Source organism: Ictidomys tridecemlineatus, chromosome 3 (genome assembly GCF_052094955.1).
Source record: "Ictidomys tridecemlineatus isolate mIctTri1 chromosome 3, mIctTri1.hap1, whole genome shotgun sequence".
Lineage (NCBI taxonomy): Eukaryota > Metazoa > Chordata > Mammalia > Rodentia > Sciuridae > Ictidomys > Ictidomys tridecemlineatus.
Genome location: NC_135479.1, coordinates 100178135 through 100205933, shown reverse-complemented (window position 1 = coordinate 100205933; position 27799 = coordinate 100178135). Strand labels below are relative to the sequence as shown.

General features: G+C 42.5%; 1 protein-coding gene across 16 annotated transcripts in view; it reads left to right on the top strand.

The window, feature by feature from the left end:
• The window catches only part of Mbnl1 (muscleblind like splicing regulator 1), a 161401-nt gene that overhangs the window by 112653 nt on the left and 20949 nt on the right, over positions 1–27799 (top strand). For all 16 annotated transcript variants that reach the window (XM_078043546.1, XM_078043547.1, XM_078043535.1 and 13 more), the window contains 2 exons: positions 10955–11125; positions 20682–20882. In XM_078043546.1, the coding sequence (XP_077899672.1) occupies positions 10955–11125; positions 20682–20882 (372 nt within the window). The remainder of the gene's footprint in view (positions 1–10954; positions 11126–20681; positions 20883–27799) is intronic.

Here is a 27799-nt window from a genome sequence, read left to right as displayed (position 1 = left end):
GATGCACCCCAGCCGGACAGGGAGCAGATCTGGGCTTGGAGCCTGACTGTGGTTGATAAGATAGCAAGAGAAAAACATCATGTGACCACGGCGGCCTCTCCTCCATGCTCACATCTACAAAACAAGGTTGATGGAGTTGCGCGGCTGCCTGGCCCAGCATCTCCACCTTCTCTTCTCGACTGTGGCTGGGCAGCAGCTCTGCTTGCTGTCCAGAACCCACCAGCTCCCAGCAGCAGAGCTTCCCAAGAGCCTCCATGACAATTTCAGCATCCTGTGCCTTAGAGCCTACAGATGGGTTAGGAAAGTTCTGTCATTCATAGTTACTTGTTTTTATTGATTTGTGAATATGAATCCTCCCCTAGAAAAATCTATACAAGAATACTAGACACATCTATGAAACATTTCTCAAAATGCTGTTTTATTCCCAGCAATCATTCCCAGGTAGGGGTTTCATTGGGTATTTGGGGATCTACTCAGGAAAGCAAGCAGGGGCTTCTAGGGTGAGGGTGGCAGGCTCAGAGGGCTTGCCTGAGGAGATGACCTTCGCCCTTCCTGCTGGGCTGCTGCCGGCAGTGCCTTGTAGCAGTGTGTTCTGGGCACAGGAGCCAGTTGTCCCTGTCCTCGCCGCAGCCTCAGGTCTGGGAGGGCTATGGCTGAGCGCAGCTTTAGCACCTTGCTGTGGACCAGGGAGGGGCTGTTTCCCCTGTGGGGACAGTCCGTGTCCTGGTGCACATCCTATTCAGGGGCAGAGTGGATCTGTCTTCAGGAGACCAGGGCCAGTGATGGTGAGCCTTTGATTCCTCGCCCCTTCTTTTCCTGCTCTGTCTTTGTCATTTAGGTGGAGCAGTGGCGTCAAATGGTGGGACTGGAGGCAGGATTTGTGAGGACAGATAGTGACAGCATGTTTTCAGTTAGAGAATCCTACAGGCTGCCAAAGGGAGTACTGACAGGAAAATATCAGGGCAAAGCAAGGGTCTTTGATACTTGGCAAGGACAAAAGTGTTTCTGAAGATCAGAGAGCAGTGTGCTGTGGCGATTTCTCCCCGTCTGCAGAGGCCCAGACTCCGGGCCTGGGTTGTAGCCAGGATGCTGTTTGAAGCACTGATCACACGCATAACATAAGGTATGCCATCACATCTAGTAGACGTTGAAGATTTATCATGGAAATATTGACCAAAATTTTTGGACACATTATATGACATGGTACTTTGACATTTATCATAACTTAAATAATAAATGTCACTACATTTGGCATGTAAACACAGGGTTTACTCTTCTATATTTGCAGGCATGTGTGGGATCCAGCTGGTACCAATGCAACCATTTATCCAAACGTTTACCTCTGGTTGTGTTTAGATTCTTTCACATTCTCAGATGGAGACTTGCCCCTGAAGCCTGCCATCCAATGTCACATCTGACTTGACGTATACATGTAGCTGTGCATCACTTTTTCATTACTCCTGACACCTTCAAATCACAGGGGCCCAGTCAGCAGATGCACAAACCACCCAATAACCTCTTGAGTCCCTGTGAAGCCACATTTTAACTCATTGATGCTCAATTTTTTTTTTCTCTTTTACTGTTGATCCTGTAATAAGAGGTTCCCTCTGAGGGGGGAACAAGGCAAGAATGACAGATAAAATGAAATTAAAAGAGCCTCTAATTTTTCCCATTACACTTTGGAAATACCACGTGGGTTCATCTTCTTCAAAACTGGTTCTCTGGCTCCAGGACTTCTATTCCTTGTAGAACGCAGAGGGATGGGAGCCTGCATTGCCTTCTGACCCCTGCTGGTTGGTCATTTGTGTTTTAGTGAGCAGTCAGTGGTTCAAGAACCTTTATCCTTAAAGATGAGATGGGTATATGCCTGGTACAAAGAAGGCCCGCCTCAGGCCGTGGTCAGTAGGGCTCTCGGGAGCCAGTTGTGTCCTGGGAAGTTTCTCTGTGAGCATGGTCCTTTAGCAGAAGGCAACAGACTCTAAAGTGACAGTGATGTTGAGATGAACAAGTGGAGTAGCACCCACAAGATACTCAGAACAGTGCCTGGGGCATAGGAGCTCCGTGTAAGTTTCACTCTTCCTTTATCACAATAAAATACACCTTTTGGACTGGGCGTGGTGGCACACGCCTGTAATTCCAGTGGCTTGACAGGCTGAGACAGGAGGATCACAAGTTCCAAGCCAGCCTCAGCAAGTTGAGGTGCTAAGCAATTCAGTGAGACCCTGTCTCTAAATAAAACTCAAAATAGCGCTGGGGATGTGGTTCAGTGGTTGAGTGCCCCTGAGTTCAATCCCGGTACAAACAACAACAACAACAAAAAAGACCCACATACCTTTTGGGTTTTAGTCAATAGAATATAGATGGGGAGAGATTCAGAGATAGAGAGGTTCTGCTTTAACGATGAACTGGGAACTGACACAGGTCAATAAGGACGGTCTAAACACGTCTTCAAAGACATTGTTTTAAGGGAACATTGTATGCGTTTGACTCAAGAAATTCCCTCCTCCTTATCCTCAGGAGAGCCCTGGGAGTATATAGAGAAAGTCAGGCCCTATCCACCTGTGATGGTAAGAGGAACGATTGGGTGCTGTTTCTAAAAACATTTTTTTTTTAATTTCTCAATTGAAAATCAGACACTAAAATAGACCCTGCAATTTTATCATGTAAATGTTAGAGGTTTTAATTATTAGCCAAGATTGAAGAGTGTCTGATTTGGGAGTCCTAAAACTTGAGAAATGTTTGAGCTACAAACAGCTTCTAAGTCTGACAGTTGCTCTATCAGAAACATAAATAACTAATGAAGCAATTGGAAAAAAAAAAAAGAAAGAAACACAGTGATCTGGCATTTCCAATTTTATGATGCTATAAAGCAGCCAACAACTGTTGGACTGCTTAATGATGCTGGCACCTAACAAATGTCACTGGACTTTCACAAGGTCATGAGACTGATTTGGTGCAGGGATGTTGGCCAGATCATCTTCGGGGCCGGAGCGGACTGTGGAATAGGGGCCGACAGTAGGTGCCAGTACTGCCCTTCATAGCATTAGCCTTGGTGACATCTGCATGCTCGTTTTTAGGGCCCTCTGGAGAGAGACCATGGGCATAAGAAAAACACCAGGTTGCTTTTTCTGACAGTGTCCCTTTTCAGCAGCTCCAAGCCATTCTCCCAGGTCCTGCCCCCACAGCACCCTTCTGCCTGAGTGCTGTGAGTGTGGCCTCCCGGGAGGGCTGTTGGTCACGCATGAACTGAGGGCTGCGTGTCCTCTTCCACAATCTCCCCCTCCTCAGTCTCCCCCTCCTCGGTGGCAGCCAGCCCGGCCCCTGCGTTCCGTGAGGCTTAGGTGGATGTGTGGGTTTCAGCTGCGCCATTTTCAAGATGATTAATGGGAGTTGTGCAATTAAAGCTCCGAAGTTCTCTGGGAAAAAAGTCATAGTATCCCAGTGTTTGAGTTAGATTGCCTTGACATTGCGTCAGCAGCGAGGGTATTTTGGGATGTTGTAAATGTCACTATTGGTTTTAATATCCAAGAATCCTCACCATCAATCTTAGGAATGTTCTGTAGAATAGTGCCTAGAACAGCTGAGGCACCCTGGGAAGGGCTCTTTAAATAGCTGGCAAGGTCCACCCCAAACCTCTCCTGTGAGATCAGGTTGGAGGTTGGTGGGGAAAGGTGTACTGGCTGTTAGATGGAGCCAGTTCTCACAGTCTTCCAGGCCCCAGTGACACGTCCAAACCCGATAGGCCATGTAAGCATGTCACCTTTTCTGGCCTCGGTAGCACTAAGCCAGTGTGTGCCTGTGGCTCTAGGGACGTGTGTGTATGAAGGGGAACTTACCGGATCAGGAAAGGGAAGGCTCTGAGTTAGCCTTCTGTCCTGCTTTCCTTGAAAGCCCACTCTGTGTCCGCAGTGAACTACCGGTGGGAAGCTGCACACCTGCTGCAGTCTCCCCATTCCCGGGGCAGTCGCCAGGTGTGTGTTACCTGGACTTGGGGAAGAGACTGTCGCTGCATCTGGAAGGCAAAGCTCACAGTGCCATCTGGGACTGCTGTCTTTCTCAAGCTCCCCGCACAGGACTGGGGATTACCAGCCTGGCAAAAATGGGGAGAACTGACCCTCTGCACCCGCTTGCTTGGTCCTGCTGTCCTCTGAAAGATGTGGGGTGCTAAAACAGGACATGCTTGCTGCAGGGGTGGTCTCCTGCCTTTGCAGATGACAAAACTGTGAAATAAAGACAAGGAGCTAAGATAGTAAAGATAGGAAATGGTGTAATAGAAAAATCTCACTTACCTGGGCTAAAGCCTCGTGAAGATTTGGGCATACAAAAAGTGAACATAGCATTGGGGTTAGTATGTGACTGCTTTGTAGGTACTGTCCTGTGTACCACCTGTGGTAGACCCAGTGGGCTGTGATGCAGTCCATGCCTTGTACCTGTCTATGCACAGTAGGCACTCTGCAGGGCCACTCGGTGGCATACTGTATTGTTTGTGAAATGAAACAGACAATAATATCAAAACAGTGAAATCCACAGAGGCTTTCTAAAAGAAAAAAAAATGTGTCTCTGTTTTGACTGCTTTAGAATTTTCCTCCAGATGATAGTTTGGCATCCCTTTAGGTTTTATTCTAGAGCATTCTAAAGTTTGCAAGTGTTTTTTCAAGTAAAACACAAAGCGCAGATTTTAAGTCATGTATCCTAGGTTTCTTGAGTTTGGAGCATAAGCACTGTGTGTGTAATATGTGTCCTGCTCTTAGAAATGGGTGCACTGTTGGGATGGCTACACAGGCATGTGTATATGCACAAATATGGCCACGATATCCACTTACATGCAACCTAACAGCAACAACTTTATGCAGTGCATGTACTAGAATTCTAGTTAGTGGTCAGAAACCTTTTATTTTCTGACTTCTGAGTCCATTTGATTAATCTTTTTTTTTCTGGTAGCCTCTTATACATATTTTAGTTTTATTTATCCTGGAAAGACTTTCTGTAGAGAAGTGCAAGCCAAAATCTGTCATTTTCCCTTAAAAAAGCCAGGGGTGGGGGCGTCGGGGGGGATCAGTCAGCACCTCTAGTGTTCCAGTTAACAAATGGAAACAGAGACATGAATAGGATTTTAAAATTCAACTATTTACTCTTTGATATACTACAATCTTTATTTGTTTTCCTTGTAAATGCAAGAAAAATACACATGGACACTCACATACTCAGACCTTGAGAGCCTTACAAGTGGCATCTGTGATTTGACAAAATTGGAAAGACCAATTGGCCAACCACAGACTCCTTTTCATTCAGACTTTCGAGGACAGATGTGTTCTCTCATGTTTGAGGAAGTCTCCAGAATAAAAGACCCTACCATTTAAGTGTGAACATATTTAAATCTATATACAGTAACTGTTCATCAGCTGCTTTTCATCCTTGTTGTAAATTGAATGTTTGTGACCCTGTAAAATTAACATGTTGGAGACCTAAGTCCACGTGTGTATTTAGAGATGGGGCCCCTAAGGAAATAGCTAAGACTGAAGGAAGCAATGGGATGACTCCCCTGATAGGAGTCGCGTCCTTCCAAGGAACATCAGGGCTTGGGGCTCACTTGCCTGCTCTGTCTCATCTCATGCATGCTGAAGAAAGGCCATGTAGGGACACCCTATGAAAGTGACCCTGGAGAGAGCACTAATAGAAACTGAATTGAGTAGATCTCCATCTTGGACTTGTAGTTCAAAATCATGAGAGATAATTTCCATGACTGAAGTCACCCGGTCTGTGGTATGTTGTCATGTGGCCCTCACCCAAACTGGGCATGGGGGCACTAAGGGCATCTAGTGGTGGAGGCCTGGGGTGATGCTAGGCATCAGCAGTGCATAGGACAGCTCCTGTGACAAAAATGACACAAAAATGATTCCCCCCCCCCAAAAAAAAAAATCTGGCCCCAGATGTCAGTAGTGCTGATGAGCCTGAGGAAACAAACACTTTTCAGGATGCGTGATCTTGTAGCTGATACAAGTTCATCGTGGAAGTAAGTGAGTTGTAAGGAAATAAGCAGTTAAGAGTGCAGTGTATTCTGAGTTATTCAGTAATTTATTTTTATTTTTTATACTTGCAAAAGCCAATAGATTGTGGTTCCTAGAGGTCATTAAAACTCATATCCACCTAAGTGAGAACAAAATAAGTCTTTTATTTATGTTTGTTTGAATGTTTGGGGGTGTATAAAGTACAATTTTTTTTTTCTTAAAGTAAATCACCTTATAGACTTCTATGAATTTTCTATCACTAGATAGATACAGTGATTTAAAAATAATCATGGTATGTTAATATCACATGATAATATATACATATACCTAATAGAATAGCATTAGAATAAAAAACTTAAACAGTATTGTAAGTCATAAGAAAGCATCTTAGCTGGGAAAAAAAAATGGTGAGAATTTTCAATAGACAGTTACCAAATTTCCTAGCTAATTCCTGACTGAGATCTGAGCAGTGACTGTCTCCAGAAAGTGCTTCAAAAACATTTGCATACCTCAGCTGTCCCAAAGGAAATATTGGCTTTAACAAGTGACAGGGATGGTTCTAGTTTGAAGAGCTTCACCAGGAACCAGTGTTGCCAGGAAAGCTGTAAAAGACTTCTAAATTGGTGCCCCCCACATTCCTTGCCCCTTGATTTCCAGAGTGTGCTCAGATGCCCTGGTGATCTGAATCCTCCTGGCAGTCCCAGCCGGGTTGTAGGCCTCTGTAGACCACGACTGCACACATTCCAAGACTCCTTTAGTTTAGGTGGGAGAAGTAAAATTAAAAATGGAAAATCAGAATATTTTTTTTCGCTTTACGAAGTTCATCCAACTGAGTCAGTAGTTACTATTTTAGCTAGGAAATCGTTTTCTCAGTTCTCTAAATTGCCACCTGTAGCTTCATTCAGTTTTACTCTTGTTCTGGCTTATTGCACCATATTCTGTAATTTCTCTTTTACTGAATATATCACATACACCCAATTTTATGTAAATTACCATATATACACATATTTACAAATTTTCAAAAAATATGCTTTATTAATTCATTTTGAGGATTGATTAATCTAAACATATATCTTCCCTTATTTATGATCACAAATGATAACCTTCAGTTCATAGTTGAACAATATTTAATGTCAGAAATCAAGGGCTTGATCTTTCAAATCACTATTATTAGTCTCATGTAGACTTTATGACTACAGCAGGAAATATTACCTTTTTGGACAGGTTAATTTTACTTTAAAGATGTAGAAAAATATTAGAAAAAGTAGACTCTGAGTAGTAGACTCAGTGTGTGGTAGAATGCAGCAGTTCAGAATACATAGTATGTGTGCTACAGTGGTGTCTTTGGAATCTCTCGTGGTCCTCCTCTAAGCAGGTCCCTGAGTGCTGCCTAAGGAACCGTGGGCATGGGCATTCTAGAGGGCCTGCTGGGCAGTTGTACAGCTCTCTGAAAATAAGACCGCAATGCAGTCAACACAACCAAAGCACAGAAATACAACACTCTGAGAAATGTACTAGAATGACATTTTCCTGGGTTGATGTGTCAAATACAGAATGATGATTAAGGACAAACTTTGTATTACATTATTGATGATTGACATGCATTGTTACTGGATGTCACTACCTGTGTTATTTTTAGTGCCTTTAACAGATATGGTGCTAAGCTGAGAAACTGCTGCTTGTTCTTAACTTGTGCATGTAAGGAAAGTGGAAAATAACGAGCAGTTATTGACTGTTATGCCTGTGCCCCTTGCCCTTGCTCAAACTCACATGTTACCATTGCGAAGGATGCAGTCATCACTGTTCTACAGAACAGGTGTGGCCGCACCAAGAACCTCACTCCCCCTACATGGGGCCACACAGAAAGTAGCAAGGTTGCTGTTTGAGCCAGGCTTTATACAGTTATGTAGTGCGTGCCTCTACAGGCACCTCTGAAAAAAGAATGAAAACTTTTTCTATTTTTAACTTAATGCTAGCAGCCCAGTTTTATGTATGTGAAGGTGAAATCTCTGGATGGTTTAGTGTAGCAGCTTCTATATGAAAATTTGAATACATGAACTATAGACAGTTAATTTGTTTTTGACTCTCAGAATCTATTGTCAGCGTATCAATCTTAAGATGCCACACGCACAGCACAGGTGCATGCAGGTCTCCTTCCTCCCGGCTGCACTACAAAACTCCTTCTCTCACCCTTTCTTTCTTTATTGTGGCAAGCTTTATTTTTCATTTAAATGCCTGGTTTCTGAGTAAAGCATCATTAGTCATAATCCAGAACCAAGATTTGATATTAAATTTAGTTTGTGCTCTATTTTAACAAATAGTAGATTGTATGTTAATTATAGAATAATATCTTAACAGAGGTCTCTGTTACAGAGTTAAACAGGATCCATCTTTGAGCATCTAATAAGAAATAGATATGCATCCATTCTGCAGAAGCTTATGGAGACATGGTGCTGGGAACTCATGGACCCTCCGGGTTCCAAGGTGTGCTGGTGGTGGCCATCTCTGGGTTTAAGCAGTCCTCTAACACAAGGATGTTTATTTGAATGCATTCTCAACCTTCCTATTTGTGAAACCAAAATTATTCAGCAGCGCAATCAGCATTAAACCAGTGTTGAAGTTCCTAAGAAGCAGCTTATCCAATATTGCTAACAAATGCTGAGAGCCATAGCCAAGTAGGAATGACGCATGTTACTATGTGACTTTTTTTCCATGTTGTGAATAAGTGTGGCGATGCACGGTCCTGTTTTGCAGTGTTTTCCCTGTACCAGAATCACCTGTAATGCTTGCTCAAATGCAGATCCCTGGGCCTGTAGACCTGTGGCCATGGATGAGGAGAGGTGGAGCAATCTGCACACATTTTTACCAAATTGGCTTTGTCGATTTTTACGACAAGGTTTTTCCAAAGTGAGCCCTAATGTATTAACATCCACCTGAGCAGCATAAGGAAGAAATGTAGTCAAATGGTACTTTTTCTGCCCTCAGTAGATACAGTAAATACACAGCAAAGCCAGAGATGTGAGCTTCTGTCAGAAGCCGTGAGATGCACTAGTACAGGATACCTGGCAAACACTCCTGATTCCTTTCCATGATTGCCCTCCAGGTGGTGTCCAGGTGGGAGGGGCTGGGTGGTCTGTGTTGAAGGAAGGTGCTGGAATGAAGTGCTTTGGACAGCCACTCTTAGTTCTGGCAAGGCCTGGCTCAAGGCCCAGGGCCGTCGCTTACTATTTATGGAACTCCAGAAACTGACCCAGTGAATTCAGTTTAATCCTTTCGGTGGATATAAGCCTGCTTATCTGCACTCACATAAATCCAGTTCAGTGAGACATATGATGTAGAGATACTGAGGACCAGAGTTTGTTCTTTGTGCTGAAATGGCAGGTTTCCCCTGGGAGGCCTTGACCAGGGATCCCTGAAATTGGACCGTGTGTCATTCATGAGCGTGTTTGTTTTGGCCAGCCCTGCCCTGAGGTTTATCTTGTGATTCTAAGTTATTTTGTGGTTGATTTACACTGAGGTGCTTGTAAGCTTGTAATAATGTGCCTGTGAGCTTAACGTATAACAAGCATGGGCATTGTACATGGAAAAAGTCATATTTATGTAAACATCGGTTTATTTGTGATCATATCAGGAGAGCCTATAAATATTACCTTCCTGCCAATGTTTTTTGTTTGTTTGATATGTGGTCAAAGTTGCAGCAGGAGTGAGATAGATTCTGCAGCAGCTCCTGGTTACAAAGCTTGGGGTTTAAAGTGGTCAGCTTCTTACACTGTCCGTGCAGCTTCTGGGCAAAAGCTGGGCATCTGTCTCAGGTCTTGAGATCCTTGCTCTCCTCCCTGTCTTCTACTACCTCCTGATTTCAAGTGTGCCATAAAGCTCATTAGAACATAGTCTCCCATGACATTAATCCTGCACGGATACTTCTTTTTAAAAAAGCAGCAACAGTATTCATATAGAAGTGTGACGAGTTCGATCTTACACGTGAACATTCATTTTCTCAATTGCTTTACGATATAATGACAAATTAAGATAAATTGATTTGTTGAAAAATCGAAGAAAGCTCCACAAGTTGGTTAATTGCTTAATATATTTTTTGTGCAGAGTTCTAATTAGATTTATTGGTAAAAGAAGTTGATGAGGTCTGTTATTATCCATATGACTTGACAGTGTCTTGAAAGAAGTCACTGTAACACACTTGATGTTGCATGTTATACAGCTAATATTTTAATGAAAAATATTCCAAAGAAAAAGTCTACTTATATTTCTTATTTTATAGTAAATTATTTCTTTCTTCATTGTCATGATCAGTTATTCAGAGGGCACAAATTCTTCTTAGTGCTTTAATAGTTTTTATTGGTGGGGACTAGATTTATCTTTGAAAGGTTAAAAACTACATTTTGTGCTAGTGTTTCCCTACACCTCATTCCCTCTGGGCACTGGGAACACATGGGAATTTTCATCTGTAAACTTCCTTGTGCCTGGCTCAGTAGGACTCAGTGGTGTTGGGGGTAATGGTAAAGGATGAGGATGCAGTCTGCTTAAGCACATTTCTTAAAAATGCAGCATAAGTAAAAGTAGGTGATAAAACTCCAGGTTTGTTCAGATTTATTGAAGTGAACCAAGAAGATATTATGGCAGGAGCTAATGTACTTTATTTGACAGTCTGTGTTTTAATATTATTACCTTGGAAGTTTGTTTTTAAACTTGAATCTATAAACATTTACACTAAAATTATTAAAATAAGGGAAATTTTTTAAGTGTTTGAACTTCTTCAAATGTCTTACTCTTTTGTTTGGGTGAAGTTGTTATGAACCCTGAAGTTGCAGCAAAAGGATTGGACTTGGTGGAGAAAACCTTGGTGGATTCAGGGCTTGATTTACATGGTTATTACTGTTTACAGTTCACTGATTCTTTCTTAAGATGGAATTTTGCTTTTGTCTTTGTAGGGTCGTTGCTCCAGGGAGAACTGCAAGTATCTTCACCCACCCCCACACTTAAAAACACAGTTGGAGATCAATGGGCGCAATAACTTGATTCAGCAGAAGAACATGGCCATGCTGGCCCAGCAGATGCAACTAGCCAACGCCATGATGCCCGGCACCCCGCTGCAGCCCGTGGTAAGCCCTCCAGCCTGCTCTCCAGCTGTAGGCACAGCGCTTAGCTTAGGGAGAAGGGGCTGCAGTAGATGGTCTGAACACAGTTTAGTTATCAGCTGCTGGTATTTTCTAGTGAATAAGTATCAGTTATTCCTGGATCAGTTTTCACACTATAAACCCAGGGGCACTTGACCACTGAGCATAGCTCCAGCCCTTTTAACATTTTATTTAGACAGTAAGTTGCTTAGGGCCTCGCTGAATTGCTGAGGCTGATTTTGAACTTGTGATCCTCCTGCCTCAGCCTCCCGAGCTGCTGGGATGACAGGCACGTTCCACCTAGCATTGTAGGTCTCTTTCTTTTAAAACTTAAATTGAAATGATTTCATAGTCACAAATGCTAAGCAGCTTCTGACTAGTGGTGATCATCAGACTTGGAAGCCTCATCAAGGGAGGCAGAAACTCCAAGGGCTGTTAAAAAAGAATGAAATTGATAAACCTTGGGTATCCCTAGATGTTCAGTGTCTATTGAGCAGTAGATGTGTGCAATTCTGCTTCTGAACACACATATATCTATTAAACCATTTGGATTTTTATGATTATGTGGGTGATAAGTGTCTCTAATAATCTTCTTTACATCATAATTGATATTTTATGTTAATTGTGATACAGTAGTTTTATTTTTAAATATATGATGAAATCTATAGCGATTAGGGAATATATATATATATATATATATATATATATATATACTATTGCATCTAAATTATGACCTAAATTATTGCATCTGAATTATTATGGGGTCATAGGAATGTAAAGACCCCCATTTTTCTGGCATCTTTATCAGAAAACTGCTAACTATTTTTTTTCCAGATGCATTATTATAATACCTGAACTCAATGTAACTGGTATTCTCTCTTAGAGCTTAAAGCAACAATTTATTCCAAAAAAGAGGAGGTGGTCTATTTGAGGTGGGAGGGACCTCCATATTACATGTTCAGTGATATGGTTGTCAGTACTATACAGTTGAGGTGAGAGAATTATTGTAATTATTTCTGTATCTGTCTTAATCTGATCTATTTTTTCTCATTATTGGGGACTCATTTAAAAATGTAGTATCTTTTTTTTAATATTTATTTTTTAGTTGTAGTTGGACACAATACCTTTATTTTATTTATTTTTACGTGGTGCTGAGGATCGAACCCAGGGCCCCGCACATGCGAGGTGAGTGCTCTACCGCTGAGCCACAACCCCAGCACCAAAAAAATGTAGTATCTTAAGTTTATTTTTTGTGACATCTGCTATCGTGTCTGAATTGGGATAGCAGGAATATTTCTATTTGGTTAAAAGTTTCTCTATTATCATTCTTTCTAACAAAACAGTATAGGGCAAAAATCTCTCTTTCCCTTGGCCCTCAGATTCAGTTTCAAAGATCTGGATGGCTCCTTCCTTAGTTGATATAAGATCTCTCCTTGACGTGAGACACTTGGTTCCAGTTCAACATTTAAAGCATACTTACTGCCAGGTTTGGCCTCTCTCCACCCAGGGTGCCCCTTAGATCAGCAGGCGAGGTTCCCTGATTGAGGAGGACCCGAGAGTCACAGCCTTGAGTTCCTCAGTGTGAAGTTGGGCCCATCTCCTGACCCAGCCCCTGAGTTCTGACTCTCAAGGTCATTCCAGGGTTATCGCACACACAAGATCCTAGTGCAAATTGTAAATGACGTTCTGCTCTTGAAATGCTAGTAACACATGTGTTGTTTATAAAACCGCTCAGTCACAGATTTCAGAAACCATCTGAACACTCGCCCCACTTTTTGCTGCTTTTGTAAGAAAATTCTCTGCTTTGATGATGTCATTGCTGTGTTAGTCTGGAGCACATTCCGGCTCTGTGTATTAATTTCCCCTCATATGACTACTTGAATGTGGAGTCACCCCTCTGCTAAAGGCATCCTGGGATCAGAGCCTTAAAGTATTCAGCATACAGAGTGAGATTTTCATAGTAAGTATAGGAATCATTTTAATTTTTCAATTCTGAAGCATTGAGGGTTTTAGTGGCTTCAGAGAAACCTTCAGTCCAGGAAAGTTTCTCTCAGAGCTCCACCTGAGACTGTCCTTTTGTTTTTGAGGCCCAGCCCTGCGATGATGAGGATGATGAGAGGCAGGCTCAGGAAGGAAAGGGACGGTTGTGAGCAGCTGCTGGCTGGGACTTAAGGTGGCCCAGGAATAGGGACTCCAGCAGAGCTGGGAGCCGCCTGCTGGCCACATGAGAAGGGCTGCTACTCAAGGGAGCGGCCCTGGTCAGGTGGAGTCTTGAAGACGTGGCTGTAACTTGGACCCAACCAGGAGGTGGCCCTGTGAAGAAGATCCACCACATAGGGCACCTGCCAGCAGTGACAGGTTTTTTGACAAGGTTTTTAGACAGGTCATTGACAGTGCCTTGGCTCTCTATGGCCAGACAGGTTAGCTGGAGGAGCGGGAAGGAGCAGGGCTGGGGTGCATGGTCTAAAGTAAAATTCTCAAGCAGCTGTAATTGTGGCTGGCACCTTGTGGAGTCAGATCAATAATCACTTGACGAACGAAAGGGCAGGTGGAAGAAGGAGTACCACCGACACCAGAAATCACGGGCAGAGGTTCCTGGCAGTTCTCCTGCCCCGGAGACCAGAGGAGCCTAAGTCACCAGCAGAGCAGCAGCCCCCGTCACGGAGGCCCCCACAGACCGGTGGAGTGGCTGCTCACCCCGTGTGAGGAGCCTGAGAGACTGGCGCTGTCCGTTTTCAGAGCCTGGCCTGGACTAATTCAGTTAGACAGGGATCTGTAGGACAGGGTCCTGCCCTCATAGCCTTTATTAGGTTGAAGAAATGCACCACACCGAGAATCAGAGAGAGGACTGGCATTTTTGAGACAATACTTGAGGGGCGTTCACTGTACTCAGCACTTTTTGTATATTACGTTCTATCTTCTATCTAATGAAACAGGTTATATTACCTCAGCATAAGAGATAAAGAACCAAAAGTTCAGAGAGGTTAAGTAATTTGCTCAGCCTCACAGCTAGTGAGTAGGAAGGTTCAGACTTTAATCCAGCCTGTTTGGGCTCCAGTGTTCGTATACGGAACCCTGTATTGGGTCAGGTGGCCAAACATCTCTGGGTCCTGGGCAACTCATTTAAGCTCTCTGACCTTTTCCCAAATAGAGAGAAAAATTTGAAGTCTATTACCTCTAAGGTCCTGGCACTCTCAGACCTCAAACGCAGTTATTCCCATTTCGTAAGATGAGGAATAATGTAGTTGAAAATGACCAGTAGAATTTATCTGTCTACTTCCTAAAAGTTAATAATGAATTATAGAAGTATTGGCGTTAATTCTATTGGCATTCGTAAATTCTTAATAAAAATGTAAAAGTTCACTTCTTTTTCTTTTTATCCTATAATCTTTGAAAATAAATAGAAGAGCTCTAACATTTAGTTATCAAATAAAAAATAATGAAATTTCTGCTTTCTCAGTGTTCCTTTTTTCCAGTATGACTTTGCTGCACACTGTCAGGTGCAAAGTCATCAAATAAGAAACTGCAGCATGGTTTGGCCACCAGCCCACACTGTGGATCACACCCTGGAGAGCATGGGTCCCCTGGCCCATTCAGAGGGCCTCAGGAGAGGTGCAGCTCCTTCTACGCTCTCTGCATGGCCCTCACCGAGGTCTGTGGAAGCCTTCACAGTGAGGAGCTCACTGTTAGCAGCCTCTGCCCTTATTGGGCACCCAGAGCTTAGCTGTGGCCCCTGTAATTCTGCTGGCAGCTGTCCCCAAGTGCAGAGACCTGGCTTCCATGAGACACGGAACTCATGCAGAAGTCCCTGTGCATGTCATGAAGTTGAGATGCTTCAAAGATAGAATCCCAGTCACCGGCTTTGGCTTCAGTTTCAGGAGCGTCTTTGGCTCCTGTCACCTCGACTCTGCCATTGCTGGCATTTGCAGAGCACTTTGAAGTGGCCATTTGTCACATCTGCAGGAACTTTCAGAGTTCTTGAACTGTTTTTTCCTGCTTTACTCTCCAGCTGCTGCTCCGGGGATTGAGAGGAAGCCTCTTTGTCCCTGGGAGTTTCTGAGAAGAGTTTCCGTCTCAGTTGCCTTCAGGTGGTGCCGGTCCACCTGCCTCAGTCCGGGCCAGCAGCCCTTGGGCAGCCCAAGAGCAGTGCCGATGTGGGAACCAGTCTTTGGTCAGCATGTGCCTGTGGACAGGGGGCTGAAGTGAGCCTGCTTTATTTAAAGGGTCTCAGTAAAACTGGCCTGAAGGGCAGAGTGACCCTGAGAAACACACACATCTCATCCTTTCTGTGTAGGCCCAGCTGGCCAGAGGCGGGTTCCGGCCTGTTGACAGCTCCACTCCAGTCCCAGGCTGTCTTCTTGGAAGAGGAGAATTTGCAGTGTGGATTTGTTGATTCCTCCCATTAGTTTTGAGTGCCGTTTATATTCAAAATAATGGTTTACTCACGATAGCTGTGGACACAGGATGATGCCTCAGTCTCTTTCTCTTACACACACACACACACACACACACACACACACACACACAATCTAGAAAAACCTGACTTGTAAGATTTGTGTTCCATAAGTCTCAAGTAATGCTGATGATATGTTACTTGTAATCTTTTCATTTTATTACTAATTTCAAGCAATATTTTCAAACAAATGTTGTTTCACATAGTGTTTTTAAATAAACAATCCCTATGATAGCTTCAGCATTACAGTATAGTAGCTACCAACACTTGGGCAGTTTAATAAAAAAAAAATTGCAAAATACATTAAATTTCCAAATCACCATGGAATAACCATTAAATTTTGAGGTGAAGGGCTGGGGTTGTAGCTCAGCAGTAGAGGGTCGCCTCGCACGTGCGAGACTCTGGGTTTGATCCTCAGCGCCCTATAAAAATAAATGAGTGAAATAAAGGTATTGTGTCCAACTACAACTAAAAATTAAATATTAAAAAAATTTTGATGTGAAGAGAGGAAATATTAATTAAATCTCTTCATTTTTTGACATTTGGGTGTCTGTTCTTGAAAATATTTAATACATTTGCTAGTTAATTTCTGTGGCAAAGAAAAGCATTTAGCAAATCCACTCAAACACTCATTAGCAATAATTGTAGAGGTCTTGTGGAAATGCCAGTTAGAGCAGATACGGATATGTATTTATTCATGTGTATATATACACTCACATTAATAGATACATATATATAAATACATATATATAAGCATGAATAAATACATACATACACACACACACACACACACACACACACACACACACACACACTGCACAAAGTGTGTGTGGAGAACAGAGGATAGGAATCAGATCAGAGAAACTTCCAGAGGAAGAGTTCTGGTTCTTGAAGCATGATTCAGAATTAACCAGGTGGGCTGGGAAGTGGTAGCATTCAATGTGGAGAAAAAAAAAAAAAAATGCTCAAAAGAGGAGAACCCTAAGAGAATGTGTCTCCTGGGAGACCTCAGGAGAAGCAGAAAAGTGAACTGTTTCTGTGGAAAACCACACGGTGCATGGACTTGTAGTCACCTAGGAGCTTTCAAAAATACTTCTTCCCTAGTACATTTTGACAGGGATTCAGAGGAGCAGTGTCCTTGGCTTTCAGAGATCAGCAGTCCTCAGGTGGTTAAAGGGGACCTGGTCCATTATGTGAGAACCTGGATTCCAGAACTATTGGAATCAGACACACCCCTCTCCAACTTGTAGGCCTTCCAGCCATTCATTTGTAACCCTGGGCACATGATCTTTGTGAGCTTTTTATCTACAAAGTGAGTAAGTACCCACCTGACCGTGCTGTAATTCACTCACTCATCCATTCAGTCAAGTGTTCATTCAACAAATTTCCATTAAGTCCCTACAATATGCCTGGCATTGTTCTGCATTCTGGGGATTTAGCTGAGAATTGAACAGTCCCCTCCTGCAACTCCACCCCTATCCTAAATAAATAAATGGAAAAACAAAAAAGGAAAAGAAACTTGCCAGAGATCTGGGTAATGAGGATTAAATACAGTACCACAGGTAAAGCACTTAGCCAATGCTGGCACAGGACGAATAGGGAATTTATACTAATAATCATGTTTGCGTAGTTAACTAGGTTTTACGATGTGAAGCTGAATAACATTTTTATTTATAGCAGAGCCCGACTGCCTTAATGGAAATATAATATCTAATTTAAAACAAAAAGTGATTAACCCATAAGTGGCACCCAAATTAGTAAATTTGCAGTTTGTTTCTCTCTGCTGAGGGTGTTCCCAGGGAAAAGGCAGTCACAAGCCACTTTCCGGTGCCTTCTGGGAACGAAGATAACTGTGAATCATTATCACAGGGGTGTCGTTGGTATCAAATATACCAATTACACAGTTCTGTGTTATCCTGTGGGCGCTTTAGAGAAAATTGGGTGCCACTTGATGTTCCCCGGAGCCTGCAGCTCTGTAGGAGAGCTCTCGGAATAGGGGCAGAGCCCGGCAGAGGCAGAGGGGCACAGCCCAGCAGTCCAGGGCCTTCCCGCACCCGGGAGGGCATCTTCCAAGGCTTGGCCATGACTGGACTCTACCAGGTGCTCTGGGACGACTCCATGTTCCATGTAACCAAAGCTGTGTAGCAAATTTGCAGAAATTGAAAAGAATGGAAGGAATGCGGTACTTTTTTGTTTATGGCAGCTTTTGGAATCAGGTTCCAAAATGCAGAGCTGTTGTTACCAGTTGTCTTCAGTAACTAGCTCTACATAACCTGAGAGGGAGCCATTAGAGATAGTGCTTGCTGAAGAGTTGATATTTCTAGTTTTAAAAGTGGCTACAGACTTTACTTGGGGACCGTGCCCTTAAAAACTTCAGATTTGAATTTGTTCTGCTGAATTAATTCAGGAAATCAGTTCACGTGACAATCTGGAGAAACAATTCAGACATGAGATTGTTGCCAGTTAATGGGATCAATACTCTCATGTAATAAAATTATTATCTGTAATGTGCAGCAGCTGTGTTGTGTGCATTTGTGGATTTTCACTGTATTTTGTTTAACGAGATTTAACAAAGCTGGATTTTATTGGCCCTCTGGCATTAGGTTAAAATAAGGGTGCTTTTTTCCTTCCCCCCAAACTTTTTGCTTTTAAGTAATTATACTAGATTGTGGGCAGTGACATAAACTTCTCACTAACTCCCTGGAATAAACATTCAAAATATACTGTCTGTAAACACACAGTCATTCATAGCAGCCGGATGCAGAGTGGAATGATGCTAAGTACCTTCTTCCTCCTATTCTCAGCTCTCCTTTTTCTGTGCTGTTTCTTACAATTCTGAAACATCTAGTAAGAAATTAGAGTGCTGGTCTGGCTGGGTTTTCACGCACTGCATCTAACAGTGGGTAGCAGTGCACATTTCACACGAATGTTCTTAAACAGAAATTCAGGTTCAACATGAAGTCACCACACGGCCCCATCCTAGTCCAGGGCTGCCTGTGTAGCAGGGGGCAGTGGAGCAGCATTAAACCAGCTGCAGCTCGGGCAGGTTCGGGTAGATGGAGACTTCCTGGCCCCTCCCTGACAGGCCGCTGGTTGTCTGTGATACAGTTTCCTGTAGTCTGAGGGGAGCTTCTCTGGGCAGGGGTGGGGCTGGAATTGCAGGTGTTGCCTAGGCATCAGGCATCACCTGGCAGATCATCTAGCCATGCCAGTCACACCACCATGTTTGGGGGCCTAAGTACGTCAGCTCAATAGTAGCAGTGGAATCTGTGGTGTGTTGTTTTTTCTCCCCAGCGAATCAAACTGTGTATTGAATAGTCTGTTTCACATTTTCTTGTTAAAAATGTGTATACTAACTGCGAAGATTCTTCCCAAAGCAGTTTGTAAGGCCAGGAGAACAGTGGGCTCCCTGGTAGCCTCAGTCCTACCTAGGTGGCTTGGGCTGGATGGTGCCCCTGTGGGGATTGTCCTGGGGCCTCAGGAGCCCCGCAATGTGCCAGCACTGTGCCTCTGCAGGTGAAGGCAGCCACTTCTCCCTCCTGATAGGAAAACACATGGGCTGATGCCAGGGCACAGAGAGTGTCCAGGGAGCTTTGAGTTTGAGCCTTGTGCAGTGTGGGTATGTATTAGAAAAGTAACATATGGATCCAGCTATCAAGTGCCAGAGTGCTGCTGCCACCCAGGGTATCTCCAGGTGTTGACGAGCATCCCCTGAGAAGTATCATCCCTGGTTGAGAACCACTGACCTAGAGAAAGGGAGCGCAGGAATTCTGTTTTACTGTTCTGCATATGGGATGATTGACAGCCAGACTAGAAAAAGGATGTTTTATTTTCTAACCAGTTTCTTCTGTGCTATAAGAATTACTTTTGTAATTCCATACTATATACTGCACAAAGCTTTAATCCAAAACTCTCTTCATCTACTGTGGCATCATGGAACTTCTTACTCTTACCAGAAGGAAGAATTAGCTACATTCAGATGTAATCTAATATCACCTAATGCCACTTTCATTCCAAGAAAGTACTGCGATACTATTTCTTTTCATCAGGTAAAGAAAATGAATCACTAAAAATTACCTTAAACAACAGGATCCATTTTGTCCATGAGTTTTTGTGTTTCAGAGACAAACATAATTATACAGAGCATTAAACTTAAAGAATTGGAACTACTGAAAGTGTATCATCAATAAAGTGCAAATGGTTAAACTAGACCTCAGGTAAAGGGTTCAGTTCTGTGCAAGAACAAATGTATTTGATAAGGCAAATCTGCATATCAACAGATGGAAACAAGCCTCACATGATGACAGAAGTTGTACCTGTTCTTGGTTGCTGTATGGATTTCCTTGAACCGTTCTGTAGCACTTCTTTAGAAGTATTCTCTGTCAGACCTCACATTTCAGACTTTCTTCCTCCCTGGTGAGATAAATTCATTGTTGAATGTCTCACAAGGATGTGACAGGCTGGCAGAACACTGGCAGTGACCTCAGAAACACCCACATCAAGTGAATGTCCACACACCTTCTCCTCTGCTGTGAAGGGCAAGCTCCTCAGAGCCTGCCTTTCACATAGCCCAGGGACTTTACAATTTACATTGGCTGTGAGACTCTCACCCCCAGGACTTCTGCTGTGTTTATGCCAGATAATAGGGCACTTGAAACCTGTTAGCACTTGTAAACAGGTCTGTCAGGCTCATCTAACATGGCAATTATGAAGTCTGTGTCTTACACAGGTTTCTAGGATTAAACCAGAACAACAATGTAGATAAGAGACCACAGGAAGTTTCTGCATTGAACAATCTATTACTTAAAGGAAATCCCAAGTACTACGGACCTCAGACTTCAAAATCCCTGTGGAGGACTTAATGGAATTTACCTATTATATTTTAGGGGAAAAAATATTAATTTGATGAATATTTATTTAACAAAGTATTGTTCTCCTAAATGAGAGTAAATAAACACAAGATTAAAGGGAAGGAGGGAAGAAAGAGGAATGGAATATGGATGGGTGGACGGATGGATAAGATGAAAGACAGCAGCTGTGAACTGTTGTTCATGCACCTTGAACTTGGATTTCTGTTTTACTTTTCAGCCAATGTTTTCAGTTGCACCAAGCTTAGCCACCAATGCATCAGCAGCCTTTAATCCCTACCTGGGACCTGTCTCCCCCAGCCTGGTTCCAGCAGAGATCTTGCCCACGGCACCCATGTTGGTTACAGGGAATCCCGGAGTGCCGGTGCCTGCGGCTGCCGCTGCCGCTGCCCAAAAACTGATGCGCACGGACAGACTGGAGGTAGGAATGCGGTGTCTGCGTCTTTGTGTTTTTCATCCTAGTGCTCAAACTGTGTGCATGGCCAAAATTGTTTTAAAAAAAATCGGAATCAACATTTGGTTTAATGTTTGTAGCATTTTAGAAGAAAATAGGTGTGCTTTATTTGATGAAGGCAGTGTTTATAGAAACCACAGCATCCCCCAGTATAATAGCAGGGAGCCTGAGCTCTGGAGCTGCCTGTTACTCCACTGTGCCTCAGTTTCCTTCTCTTTAAAATGTTAGTGATAATGACATTTGCCTCAAAGAGTTAGAAAGACATCTGGTGCTGAGCAAGTATTTCTTTTTCTTTATTTCTTTCTTTTTTTGGGGGGGGGGTGCGCAGGAGAGTACCTGGGATTGAACTCAGGGGCACTCAACCAGTGAGCCATATCCCCAGCCCTGAGGCTGGCTTTGGATTCACGATCCTCCTGCCTCAACTTCCTAAGCCACTGGGATTGTAGGAGTGCTGTTTATTGACACAGCCATCAAAAATAGCAAATTGTATCAGTACGCTAAAATTCAGTTCTCATCAAGAGGTAACGGGCATTAGTTACTGTGTATTAAACATTATAAAATTTATTATTGCAAGTTTCTTCATAAGCTGTACAATATTTTGGTTGAAATCCCAGAGCACCTTTGTGAAATGTACTCTTCTAAAAGTATTTTTCATAGGAAATTGCTTGGTGTTCTCAGTCTTCCTCTCAAGGATGATCAGGTGCATGTACTTTGCTGTTGATACATGAGAAAGAAATTAAAGTTATAATACTTTGAAGGGGTTGCTCAGAGTTTCAGCATGGCTGGATTAATGGATCTGGAAGACTACAGATATGGGGGAACTGGTAGTATTCATGAAAGGTACAGACTTGGCCCTGAACCACCTCTTCTTCCTTCTCTGTTGAGGCAGTACCTGGGCGGAGAAGTCCTGTGTGTGTGAACTGCTGAGGCAGCAGCAGAGGAAGTCTGTCAGTCGAAAGTCGTCTGTCAGTTTGCAGGAGCTTACTTAGTAAGCACCAGAGTCCTACTGACTGACTCTTGTCTCCTTTGTTAAAGAGGGTCTCGGTTTTCAGCACATTTGCAGCCATATACCAGACATTCACACCTCAAAAAAATCTTAGGAGGATGTCATGACCTTCATTTTACAAGGAAGTGAGGGGAAGAGAGGTGCACTAACTTGTCCTTGCTAGAGAGATGCACCTGGACTTTTAGGTGGGTTGTCATTCACGGTTGTACTTGCTCATTCATTAACTAATTCTGTTTGCAAATGAGTTAGGTCAGAACGTAATGAATTTTAAATATTTCAGATCACTGGGTGTTCACCATTTGAAGCAGTTGTGTTTCACCTGAACCTTTCTAAAGCAAACTGTGGGTTCTTAACTCACGATTGTTAATTGATTAATGGGAGGATATAAGCAGTCTGAGCCAAACATGGATGAATTAATTATTAATCGGTGATGATATTTAAAAAACTGAGAGAATGGAGACAGCAAAAGGCTGAGTTGTGTGGCCAGAATGCTTCCAAAACTAACCCTCCCTCCATTTGAGGTTGTCGGCCTTCGGCTGCATTTGGTGGTGTTTAATTGGAAGCAGACTGGTCTTTGGGTCGTGTTTTCTGTGGATATCACCTGTGTGCTTTGTCTCTTTCTTTTGCTGTGGTTGTACCAGGTGTCTTCTGTCCCACCAGCTGACGCTGTCTTTTGCCTGAGGGCCACGTACCCCAATGCTTGATGGTAGAGCAGCGTCCTGTGCTTCTTGGTCAGCAGGATCATAGTCGGTGTCCCAGTCTCCATCTGCTGGAAAGCTGAGTGTGACAGAGGAGAGTCCTCTGAGCTGTGCCGCATTGTTGTGGACAGTCTCCTGCATGCTAAAGACACTGCTTGGGGGAGGGCGCAGGAAGGGCCGGCCAGGAGGGCACACAGTGGTTCACTAATGGCCGCGTATTTGGTTATTTGGAGTTGAAACCCATACTCTATTTTAATATGTATTTTAAACGTCATGTTTCGTCTGAGGTGAGACTAGCCTAAATCATTTGGTATATTACCTAATTCTTGCCACTCTATTTTCTCTTTTTATTACACAATTATTACACAGTGAAGAAATCTTAAAAACTTCTGATTCTTTGGATTTGCTTAGAAGAATTGACGTATTTACAGGACCCTATGCCATGCTACAAAAAAGAATTCTTAAATTGGAAAACTGACAGCTGAGCATTAATGTTCTGGTGTTGTTAATTAGATGGGCTTGGTCTGAGATTCTCAAAACTCCAAGATTCACATTTCAAACATGTAAAATGAGGGGGTTGTACTCAATAATCTCCACTTACAACATTCTGTGGATATTGAGCCCCCGTTTCTTGCTTTTAGCACCAGCCCTGATGTTTTGGAACGTTTACTTGAAAGTGTGTACATACACACACACACACACACACACACACACACACACACACACACACATATCACATGCATGGCTTGATCAGGCCATCTGTCTGTTTATCCACTCATCTATCTTCCTTTTTTCTTTATTATTTTTAAAGACTGTCTTCATGCATTTTCTGTATTCTCAACCTGAGACTTTGTGGTTTTCTCTGAAGATGGTAAATACCAATCACCAATGTGACTTTTAAAATTCCATTTTGTGACCTTCCTAGCAAGTTTTACTTCAGTGATTATTTTAGGAAATCACTAAGGTGTGTAGCTACTAGAAAAGTCTGGGTCTTTATGTCCTACCATGCTTCTTAGCAAAGAGCTGGTACTGAGGAAAATCACTGTTTGACTTGCTTTTGAGAAGCATAGTAAGTTTGGGTACAAAAGGATAATGAATGAATTACTGCTGAGCATCCAGTGGAGAACAGCTGAGCTTCCTTCAGATAGAAGCACCTGAGGAACACCTGGGAAGCCCCCACTGATCTCCCTGACCAGTCTTCAGAAAAGGGCCACGGGAGAACCGTGCCAGCTCTACACTGCTGTCCAGTCACTGATTATGTGAAAGAATGAAGGAGTCCTTCAGCCCGTCAGCCCTTCAGTCCATCCTAGGAAGATCCATGTCCTGCTGGGCATGGTAGTACACCCTGTAATCCCAGCAGCTCAGGAGGTTGAAGCAGGAGGATCACGAGTTCAAAGCCAGCCTCAGCAACTTAACAAGGCCCTAAGCAACTCATGGAGACCCTGTCTCTAAATAAAATACAAAATAGGGCTGATGATATGGCTTAGTAGTTGAATGCCCCTGAGTTCCATCCCAGTACCAAAAAAAAAAAAAAATACATGCCCTGTTAAGAGCTTAGTGTGATCCCACCAGGTCACAAAACATGAAATTTTAACTTGAAGAGAAATTTTTAACATGTGCTCAGGTGCCCCTGGGGTCACGTTTACATTCTGAGCAACCAGCTACAAGACAGGAGTCTCGATCCTGCTCCTAGATGCAGTGCAGTAGCTTCAGGCCCAATGAGACTGGAACCACTTAGAGTGATTGCCAGAGTCACAGGGCCTCCTCTGAGGACTTCCTGGTAGGTCTGTCCTGAGGCTCAGGCTGTTTGTTCCCACAGGTCAGCTGATGTCTGCTGCAGGCTCGCTCTAGAGGGGCCAGCTCTGGTTACCTGTGCCTCAGCTTTTCATTGTGACTCAGTTGAAAAGTCCGCCATCATCCCGACAGAAAACATCTGCATAGTGCTAAACTGCTCCGAATGGAATCCCCAGCTAATGAAGCCTTTAGGTAGACAGTGATGCTTATCAGAGTAGTTGATGCACACAGCAGTGGTCAAACCAACCCAGGGTGCTTAGGAAGACGTTAGGTGGCTCTAGGGTGAGTTGCTTCCTTTTCACTTCAGGGGTCTTCATGAGAACATAGCTGTTCCAGGTGAGGGGGGCAAACCTCTTGGTTTCTCCTATTTTCAGTTGAAGTTTCCTTGTAAATAAAATCCCCCTTGTGCTGCTGCCTTTCTCTACTGGGTGATGGTGACGCAGCTCTGACTCAGGCCTCTGGCTGCCGTGTGCCGCCACCGTGCATGTGCGCGGCCAGAAGAGTCAGAAAGCTCCTCTGTGGGCCAAGGGTAAGGGGACAGTATTCACCTCGCAGGGCTGAAGAGAGGTCGGAGCTTTCATGAGTTCAGTGGATTTAGCATGATTAGGTGTAAGAGTTTCTATTCAGAGAAGATTAGAAAAGCAGAAGCTTTCAGTGATACACGAGAGGCTTATTGGCAGGGTTACTTTGCTTTTCTATTTCTGTAGAGAACGTTTGGCTACTGCTTATGTAATATTGTAATTTCTCAAGAAAATGACTGAGAAATCGTACAAGTTTTATGCACAGGAATCAATCTAGAAAGCACAGTAAAAGCAGCCGTGCAGGTGAGCTTTCAGGCATCTGGTGAAGGTTGGTTTCTTTTCCTGTTGGTTTGTAGGCTTCTCCCTTCACCCAGGAATAACTGGACCCCTGGAAAGTAGGTTTAGTGATTCTTTTGTTGGTCATCCCTACATATTAATGTTTGATTATTTTCATGAAGCCAAATGACAAATTCCCATCATATATACACACACACACACACACACACACACACACATATACATATACATATATACACACACATATACACATATATATGTAAAATATAAATTATACTATATAGAAGTATGCTGTGTTCCTGTATTCTCTGGCATAAATGATAATTATAGGGTCCACTTTAGATTTAAACTTCCCTTTGATCTTAACAGAAGCAGAGACAGTTAAAGCAGGTGTCCTTTTCTTCCTTTTTAACAAGAGGAGAACATTGATCAGATTTGTGCAATTATGGAATAACTGACCAAAGCTAGCATCATGTCTTTGGATCCATAAAAACCTTATTATATAGTAAATTAAATGAAGTCACTTCCACTGATCACCAGAAGTTTAGAACATGGAGATTTTAATCATTTCTAAATTGAAAGCACAAAAGAAATGTTTTTGAACTAGAGTTTAAACTCACTGATAAAATCACTGGTTGTCAGTATTACTTTTCTCCCAGTATTACTTTTTAAAGTGTCATGTTAGCTCAAGCTTAATTGGAAATGAAGGCCACGGTGCCTCCTGCTGAACATGGATGTGTATGTCTTTCAGTAAGTCCCTAATATTGGTCATTTAGTTTAAAACTGACTGCCCCAAATATTAAAATAGACTGAGCCTCTATCTCTGTTATAATTAGGTCTCTGTTCCTATTTTGGGATGTTATTCTTCAAAAAATGGCTGAGTCAATTACACAAATACGATGAACACAAAGACTGTTGCTTCAAAGGTATCTCTTCTGGAAAGAAAGAAAAAAAAAAACATGCAAATGTCAGTCCGTTAACTCAGACATTGACACTAGTTTCCTTACTCCAGCACCTCACTTGCAGAATTAGTTTCCTTAGACTCCAGCATCTCACTTGCAGAATAAGGAGAATACTCCTTATAAAACCTATTATTATTTTGACCATTTGGAAACATGTTTGTCATACTTAAAAAAAAGAGATCAAATAACAGAATTGTCTGTCGTCATAGGACTTGTGTGGCATGTTATAAGCTATGAATGCATTATCTCCTACAGTGTTCATGACCTTTTAAAATTGGGCTTAATAGTGTTCTCATTTTGAAGATTCCATAGCTGGCAAAGTGGCACAATTGGAACCCACAATCTTAGACTCAGAACTATCTTCTTTCTACTATATCACTGCCATTTATTTAACAAAAAGAGATTTATTCCTTTCTGTTTTTTTAATTAACTTCTTAAAAGTGTATAATTATTTCATAGATGTTTTAGAACTTAAATGTTTTTAGAGAATATCTTTATTGGAATGCTGATTTTTTTTTTCTTGAAAAGCAACCTTTTACCCATTTTCTATTGATCTTGATAAACTTGCCTGATTTATAAAATAAATCTTGCCTTAGTACCAGTTGAATAAAAGACTCAATATTCTTTTTGATTGAGTCACATCTTATGTTTATCTAAATATATCTGATTGTTTTAATTTAGATTTGAAAACCACTTATGCAACTTTAGATAGTGCTTTTATTTTTTGACTCATCAAGGCCATTTCTGCACATTCATCCTTGGAAATGATCAGAAATTCCTCTATAAGGAATGTATTCTTTGTGGTATTATTTGTAGTATGGGAATATTGGAAATAACCTCGGTGTCCTCTGAGGTACCTGTGTTGTGCGAGCTAGTGGATGAATTAGAGGCATCATCCAAGGTGGTCACTCCAGACCATGTTTAGCAGAATGATTAAATGCTCATGCTATGCTGTTGTCCATAGAAGGCCACCAAGTTTAAGTATACTATAATCACACTCTTTAAAAACAGTGCATGTGGAAGACTAGATAAGAAGACAGGGGGGAAGAAGAACCATGATATTGGGGTTTTTAGATGTGCCCTACCATCTCTGTTTCAGATTCCCTGTGTGCTAGATTCCATAATCTCTTATTCTGATTTGAATTATGAAGGTAAATTTGTAGAAATTGTCAATTATATTTTGCTAATGCAATTCTACATCTGAAAGATTTCTTTGGGCATTGGTGTAGTCTAAAATGTTCTTGAATTTATCAGAGAAAACAGGCCAAACCCGTTATTCAGTCAAGGGGTGGATCCGTTTATTGATGGAGACTGTGGAGGACGGTGTGCTTTAGCTCGAGGAATCCTGTTCCATCTGCAGAAGGACCCAGCAGTGCAGACAGACGTCTAGCACCTGGAAACCTCTCCTGTCAATCTGTCCCGGGGCTCCCTGGGGCTTCCACCAGGGCAGGTTTTCCCAGGAGCTTTCCTCTTCCTTCTTTATTTTTTTTTCAAAGACATAAATAATGTGAGAGTAGCACTCTCAGTATGTTTCTTCTGTCCCATTTCTTATGTCAGGGAGAAATTAAATAAAAATTAAAATATGAAACAACCAAAAGTGCATATC